Genomic DNA, 8,113 nt, shown 5'->3' with positions numbered 1-8,113 from the left:
CAAGAAAACATTTCAAGTATGTTACCTTCATTTTTTGACCTTTAAAGGTTCAGGGAGCAACATGCTTTTTAGTCACATGCTTATCATAGAATCCTGTGTGTTGGTATTTGGTCCACATTTGTTAAATGACTCTGACTTTTAGCATAAAAGCAAATTTCAAAACAAATTCTATTTTTTCATCGGGTCCCTTCTGCTGAATGTCATCTCCTCCATTTTCCGTATTTTACAAGTTTCATTATTGACTTACTTTGTTTAATGAATCAGACTAAAGAATCCACATCACTGCTGGTGAGAATATTTCACAAACATAAACTACATGAGACCTGAGGCTGTGACTCATCCAGCTGAACGTGACTCACAACACCTGAGAGATGTTTTCTCAACCTCTGGTTTCAGTCGTGTTAGATACCTGCTCGGACATTTGATGATGTCATCATAACACAATGCTCCTCAGTTTATAGTAAACAACAAACATATTCGGACTTAGTTTCTGTGCTTCTAATGCACACAGTGGGATATTTGAAATGAAATATGAACAAGGACACCGTTTTGGACAAAGTGGTTTGAATGTACCACAAAGTTTGAGAGATTGTGTCTGAATAACTTACCACAAAGAATCAAAAACATGTGTATTGAAATAGTACAATAGAATAAATGGCAGCGTTTACACATGCACATCCACACGATGATTAACATCTTGCAGAAATGTACAAGTGATTTATTGAATTTAAAGATCAGAGTTGGAAGAAAAGCCAAATCTTTTTCACCTTTTTAACTCACACTAAAGTATAGAGATCAGTCGCAATAGTGACTTCTAGAAATACATTGATTAACAGATTGTTTTACAGATAATTTCCCGGAGGCAGAAAGAATGAAGGTCAGACAAAAGCAACTGCTACTAAATTTGCCTTAAATCATTAATAAATAAGTTTAGACTGTTAACTGTTTGCCAAAGTAGTCTTTGGAATGTGGTGAACATTCATTGACAACAGCAGCTCGTTTTTACCAAACTGGTTTTGAGATTTGATTTGCTGGAGAAACACAAAAATTGAAAACATCTCAATAACCCTAATATTACCCCGTTTTATTTATGAATCAATCAATCAATAAAACTTCATAGAATACATCTTGGAGTTCCTCGGAAATGTAACAGAAAGAAAAACAAAAACATGAGAAAGGAGGGGGCGCGACCAAATATGGTCACACCGGGGAAAGGGTGCGCATGAATCCCCGCCCCCTCTTGACGTCATGCGTGTGCAGGTACAGGTGATATAAAGTGACCTCACCTTCACGGTGTGCTTCAGTTCTATCAGAACAAACGGAACTAGACGGAGCCGCGCATTAGCCGAACGTCCCCTGCAGCCCAGCCCTTCACCTGTGTGCGTGCGCGCTCTCGCTCGAGTTTCTCTCCAAACAGGTTGGACGAGGACACACCTGCGGCTCAGACACAGGAAGCCCCGTGTGTGTGAGGTTATATAGTCAGTGGACGGCGAACAGACAAGGACGAGAACACAGGGACACTTGTTCAACACTCTGCTGAGAAGTTTGCGTTGCTTTTGAAAGTCCATCATGAAGATGTGGATCGTGCTGGTGCTGGCGGCCATGGCGGCGGGCGCCTCTGCTCAAAGCTGTGAGTAGTTTGATCAATTACACTTTTAAAAAAAAAAAACCGTTTCAAATGTGTCGTGCCGCAGTTTGATGTCTGAGTGTCGCCTCCACGCGAACAGCACTGCGGGGCTGCAGCAACAGTTTGGTTACAGGCGGGAATAATTCGGTGACATTTTAAGAGCTGGAGTTAATGTTTCATCTCCTCTCTCGCCCCAGCGTGTCAGCCAGTGGTGTGAAGTGACTTTATGGTTGAGTTTAAATGGACGGAAGTGGGATTCAAGTCGGTTAATGCGAGGGACGCGGTTGGTATCGTTGAGTGGGGGTGGGGAGGATCTGCCCGCTCTTTGAGGAAGTGTGTGTGTGTGTGTGTGTGGAAACCAACGCCCAGGTGCTCAGTAAACCTGCTTGTCTACCTGCTGCACTAGTGTTTATAGGCCTGTATATACCACAGCACTATAAAAACCTGCCAACCCTGCCTCTGCAACAGTTCTCTTCTTTAGTACTTTTGACTAAACCTCCTAGAGGCCTTTTGTCCGTTTATGTGACATATTGTGTTGTTCATTCAAATCACTGGATATACTAACTGAAGCTTCCTTGATGCTGACATGAGGTTTGTTTTGTGTTGATTGTGTGTCGGTGTGAATTTAACCCTGGTTCTTTGTGCTCAGGTTCATGTGAAACTCTGAAGTGGGCCACCTGCGATGGAACTCCGTGTACGTGTACCGTCATGGTCGACGAAGGCGCAAAACAACCTCTGCTATGCACTGAATGTAAGTATTAATGAGGTCAAACACATACTTTACCTCCCACAGCACCACTCTTTATTTTTGTTGTTGTTGGTGTTTCCTTCTCATGTGCTCCACCCCTTCTCATTTTCAGTGGTCCCCAAGTGTTACTTGATGAAGGCCGAGATGTACCTATCCAGAAAGGGCAAGGACACGCGTACGCTGGGAGGAAAGCCAGTGGAGTCCGCCTTCGTGGACAACGACGGCATCTACGACCCGGAATGCGAGAACGACGGCAAATTCAAGGCCAAGCAGTGCAACAACACCGAGGAGTGCTGGTGCGTCAACAGCGCTGGCGTCCGGCGAACTGACAAGGGAGACAAGACTATCAAGTGTGAAAAGCTGGTGGAGACCTTGTGAGTAACTTCATCCTCATCGGTGTGGATTACGTATTGGAATCAAATGTTTAAATGTTCAACACTGAAATGTTTTATCTCCCTTCAGCTGGGTTCGTCTTCAGCTGACTCACAAAGAGGTTACAAAACCAGTGAATGCTGACAAGTTGAAGGCGTAAGTATATTTGACAGCCCCCACATTGAAACACAAACGTACAACTACATTCTTGTCAATAAGTTTCTCATTGTAACCTTGTTTTCAATACAGTGCCATTGCGGAGGCCATTCAAAAGCGTTACAAGAACTTCAACAAGGACTTGGTGGAGAAAATCGAGGTGAGTGGTATCTCCGGGAAGTTTACGTTGAGTTTTCTCACATTTCTATACAGTGACTTTTTTTCAGGAGAGCATCACAGGATCGACACTAACAATCCTGTCTGTCATTTTGCAGTATGACCCTAAAGCCCGCTTGATCGTGGTGGATGTGAAGAAGCCAATGGGAGACCGCACGAGTGACCTGACCCACATGGCCTATTACATGGAGAAAGATGTATGTTGAAGCTTTATACTGAGTGTGTATTTTGCAATTCCACACAAGGTTTTAACTGTTAAAACTCACACTGTTACTTCTTCTCTTCTCCTGCAGGTGAAGGTGCTGCCACTGTTCAAGAACCAGGAAAAGTTTGAGCCCAACGTGGACGGCCAGAAACTGGAGATGGAGAACATCCTGGTGTACTACGTGGACGAGGAGGCCCCGACCTTCACCATGAAGCACCTGTCGGGCGGGATCATCGCCGTCATCGTGGTGGTGGTGCTGGCTGTGGTTGCCGGCCTGCTGGTCCTGGTGAGTGAACTTTTCTTTGTCTCTTCGGTTTTGAAGCACGGTGTAGATTTTTCAGACCGTTGGACGATGTATCCTGATTTTTCTTTTGTTTGCAGTTCTTTGCCAGAAGGCGTCAGAGCCAGAAGTACAACAAGACTCAGGTGAGATGAATGTCCTGTAACTTCATATTTTTGCATGTTAATTGGTGTAAAAGTCCCTTGTTGCGCCGCAGAACTGCAGTTTAACGACCCTTTATTCTCTGCTCCCTCCTGTAATGCAGCAAAGAGAGATGGACCCCATGTAACCTCTTCATTGCAGCGGCAGTCTTACGAAGAGTCCGCTTTGTACATCAGCTTTTTGGATGAACGTCTTTTGCAGTGGGATTGTGCCCTTTTCACCATTTTACTTGAGGAATGCAGATGGATCAACTTGCTGTTTGTCAATGTTGTCGTTGGCAATACCGGTATCGCCATTTATTTATAAATTGTGTAAAGTGTTGAACTTGTCATCCAATCTACATGCCATAAAGAACTGTGCTTTTTAAAAATACGCTTGGCACATGCCACATTTTAATGTTAGAACGTGTTGATCGGTTTAATTTCCATATCATAGATTGTACAGTTTCTTTCTTACTAATGTGTGTTTGATGGATTGTTTTTAATAAAATATGTTTTAAAGACTCTTGATGTGATGTGGTGCAGGCTTCTTTTCATGACACAGGTTTGTCAGTGGACTTTGTGCCTTTTTTAAATGCAGTGGAAAAATACAGTGGGAGTGTATGGGGGAAGGGAACAGGCTGCAGGAAGCTGCTGCAGGCTCTTTTTAGCATGTTGAGCTTTTAGCCTTAACATCAGAATCACTAAGCTGTGAAATTCCTCCCTGATAAGTAAACCTGATACATAAAGTCGGCATAAACACTTGGTGTGCTTAAATGATTACAGTACACAAACGTTTCCCTCAAACCTCTCCTCCTCTCAGACGTGTAAGATGGCTGCTTTGATAAAGGTGAATTGCACTGAGCCTTTTGTTTACTCGGAGCAGCTCTGATTGGGGGTTTTCTACTCCGGTTTTAAATGGGTGTGGCAGGCTTTATTTATTTAGTTTTTGAATGCGTCACTGTCCTGGTTTTAAATGTTTCTTCTTTAAGGGAAACTTAATGGCTTGACTTATGATTATAGGAAGAGAATACACCTGCAGATGAATGCAATGATGGCTCTTGGCACTAACAGCGTGAGACTCTTGAGTTCTGTGTAATTTTTATGACCGCACCACTTCAGCGTAGGTTGGTTAGTCATTTCTAGCTGTATCTCTCGAAACTGTTTGGCGTCGTGTCCAACCTGTCAGTCAGGTTCTGCCTCACTCATTCAACACGTGCACTATATGTACATAACAAATACTGAGAGAAACTTGAGTTCAAAGCCTCACTGCACGAGCCCTTTATCCACAAGTCGGCTCAAAAGTCCGGCAGAAATCGTCTTAATTGAACAAAGAGACAAGAGTGCGAGGTGGGAAGCTTGTTGTGTTGCACTGTGAAGAAGCTCAGGTGAAACGGCTGAAGTGAAAATTCTTTGTGTGTCCTGTCACAACATGCTCAGTGGTTGGTGTTTACGTTGTCTACCTGAAGGCAGCAGCTCAGGAGGGAGTCCCTATTTAACCTTGTCACAGCGAAGTCCTCAAAGATGCAGTGACCCAAAAGTAACACTGACAATAAAACAGTTCCATAAATGACAACTAATCCTATCTATTTCCTGTTGACCTTTGTTTTTACATACAAATCACTGGTATGACTTCCTCTTTTTGATGTTTAATCATTCCTTTTGTTATAGGCACCTATTTCCTAGTTCCATTTCGCCTCTCCCCAGTGATCCCGCCCCTCGTCGTCTCCATGGCGACACCAGGACAAAAGTATGTCTCTAACTAGTTCAGGCAGGTTAGGTATCATATATCCTCCCTCCCCCCACCCAGCTCTCTCTCTGTCCTCTGTGAAAGACGACAGGAATGAGGGTGTGTCAGTTGCAGTCGGGCACCTGCAGCAGGTATCAGCATGTCAGTAATGCTCCACCAATGAGGATGCGGCAGGGCAGCTTTTGTCGGACTGGGCCTTAGAGGAAGTGATAAGTTGAAAAAAAATGAGTGTCTGAGCATCTTACGGTTTCTGTTTATTCAGACATGCTTCCCAGGAGGCAAGGTTTATTATGTGAATGAGTAAAAAAAGAGCAGTTGTCTGGAAAAAAAAGTCACCTTGTCTGCTGCAGTTCAGTTTATTCCAACATTAGATAGTACATAATTATGAGACTTATTCCAAGGATGATTTAAATACAATGTATTTCATATGACAAATAAATATAAGACCTGACAAATCTTGCTGTATGACATTAGTTCTCTTCCTGTATCGGTACCCTGCCCTAATCACGTGGAGGCGTCCTGCTGATTCTGAGTGAAGGATTAAAGTTTCACAGCTCTCCTGGCTGTTCAGTAACTAAGAGCACACAGGGTTCACACTGGTCTCCTCCAACAACGTTCAGTCATTCTCAACACAACCAACCAATCCAGTCTATATCTATCACACATGTTGCATCACAGCAGATACACAGAGCTCTTACATTTCCAGGGCAGTTTGTCTGTGCTGTGGCTGGTTACCTGTTATTGCCTCCTGCTTTCATCATATTGTTCAGTAGGCTTCATTATACCACAACACTAAGAGTTTTAGTCCCTGGAAGAGTTACTGTGCCCTACAGGAGGCAAGACAAAAAAATACAAAAACAACCCTCATCTTCACCTCTTCTATGACGATTGTGTGATGGTTTTGAAGGCGGGAATACAAATGATAACATCAAACAGCGTCTTTACCAAAGGAAAAGTACCAGACAGCACAGATTAATGAGACATATCAGAAGCGAAGTCAGTCTGTCAATAACGGCTGTTGACTTCTCTCTTTGGAGTCAGAACATAAAAGCAACGCACTCATCATGGAGACAAAAAAAGGAAAGGTCCCTGGGGAATGTAAAGCAAAGCTTCTTATTTGTTCCTAAACACCCTTGTATCTTAGTATGAAGCTCAAAGCTCCAGTTTAAGCCCACATCTGATAATGTGATCTGTGACAAAGGCACAAAATAACCGTTCTGAAGGTTACAGCTTAAAACTGGAGGACGTGGACGCACAATAATCCTGTGTGATGATATCAGTGAAGTGCTGCAACCTGAGCTGGTGTCTGATATCAAATTATACCAAACAGAGAAAGGAGGCCAGTTTTAGCCTCATCTGGATGGAGCACTCGTGGTTTAAGGAGATAGCATTAAACCAGAAATTAATCTGTCCCAGTGAGACAAATATACAGACGAGAAGGACACTGGAATTAGTTCCGCTGTAGCTGCAAATATGTCCTTCCTTTTCAAAGTCTAAACAAGGTAAAAGGAAAGTGAGTGTGTCTCAGAGAGATCAGGGTGTCGTCATGTGGTCACAGCAGCGTAGGGGCCTTGCTGGGACGTCCCAGCGCTGGTGGAGATTTGCTCCTCAGCTCTTTGCACTTCAGGCTGATGGGCTGGGCCACCATGAGAGCTGGGGCAGAGAGGTGGTGGGCAGCGGCCTTCAGCTGGTGAGCACTGTTGATGTAACTGGAGATGAGGAGGGTGATTTCCCTGATCTGTTGACCAAGCAAAACAAAAAGCACATCAGTGTTTGTTTCCATGTATGGGTGAAATAAATAAATCCTTATTGTGGTTGGTTTCCGAGTTTCTCAGGTTAGACCAGGTCAGTTCGCGGGACTCAGTAGTTCCTCAATCTGTCAAACTGTTCACGGAACTAATTAGATCAGATAATGTGCAGTTAGTCATGAGGTGATGAGGCACCACAATAACAGTACCATCACAAAAATGTTAAAGCAACAATGTGTATCCTTTTTACCTTAAAATAGCAGCTTCAAAATGAGTTTGATGGTTCACTGACTCAGAGGAGAGAGAAAGGTGCAGCTTTTGTTCCCACTGCTCACCCTGAATGTCTGTTCTTGCTCTATGTAACTTTAGTGAGCATGTACGATCTCCAAAATGAAGGGTGCGTAACTGAATCCTGAATCAGAACCTGCGAGTTCAAGAGTAATGCCAAACTGTAGATCAGTTAAAAAGACTTTCTAATATTCAGCCAGGAAACCTTTAAAATGTGAAGAATTCTAAACAGAGTTTGGTGGATTTGGTACAGCAGCAGAATCTTGAATCATGTTACTATATTTGGTGTCAGCATCAGTCAGTGGAGACAAAGCTGAAATTTAAGAGAGAGGAAAGTTCTGGCTGGGCCAAGATATCCTGGTTTGTATGGATCTTAATTTGGTGTAAGCATCACTTTCTGAGACATTTCTTGGACAAGAGAACTCCAGGAATGTTGTTTGTTCCAAAAGGCGTTGAGGTCATGCTGTAAAAAAGGAGACTTTTCTGTGTTAGAGTCAGAATATCACGGGCATGTCTACCTATGTTGTGAATAACTGTAATCTCCGTGATCATGTACTAGACATGTATTAGAGAGCACTTTCATCTAACTTCAACAGAACTTTTTCTTTGATAATTAAGGAGA

General features: G+C 43.2%; 2 protein-coding genes across 2 annotated transcripts in view; one reads left to right on the top strand and one right to left on the bottom strand.

The window, feature by feature from the left end:
• The first annotated feature begins 1,293 nt into the window (after nt 1-1,293).
• epcam (epithelial cell adhesion molecule) lies at nt 1,294-4,234 on the top strand. The gene is made up of 9 exons (XM_035173462.2): nt 1,294-1,630; nt 2,277-2,378; nt 2,488-2,749; nt 2,838-2,903; nt 2,997-3,063; nt 3,179-3,277; nt 3,374-3,571; nt 3,667-3,711; nt 3,831-4,234. Exons 1-9 carry the CDS (start codon nt 1,570-1,572, stop codon nt 3,852-3,854), a joined length of 924 nt encoding a protein of 307 aa, XP_035029353.2. The 5' UTR covers nt 1,294-1,569; the 3' UTR covers nt 3,855-4,234.
• Nucleotides 4,235-5,688: 1,454 nt separating this feature from the next.
• The window catches only part of plekhh2 (pleckstrin homology domain containing, family H (with MyTH4 domain) member 2), a 39,025-nt gene continuing 36,600 nt past the window's right edge, over nt 5,689-8,113 (bottom strand). The window contains exon 30 of the mRNA XM_035173347.2: nt 5,689-7,193. Coding sequence (XP_035029238.2) covers nt 7,008-7,193 — 186 coding nt within the window. The 3' untranslated portion in view covers nt 5,689-7,007. The remainder of the gene's footprint in view (nt 7,194-8,113) is intronic.

The sequence above is a fragment of the Hippoglossus stenolepis genome, chromosome 12 (assembly GCF_022539355.2).
Source record: "Hippoglossus stenolepis isolate QCI-W04-F060 chromosome 12, HSTE1.2, whole genome shotgun sequence".
Taxonomy (NCBI): Eukaryota; Metazoa; Chordata; class Actinopteri; order Pleuronectiformes; family Pleuronectidae; genus Hippoglossus; species Hippoglossus stenolepis.
This window is presented reverse-complemented; position numbering and strand designations above follow the sequence as displayed.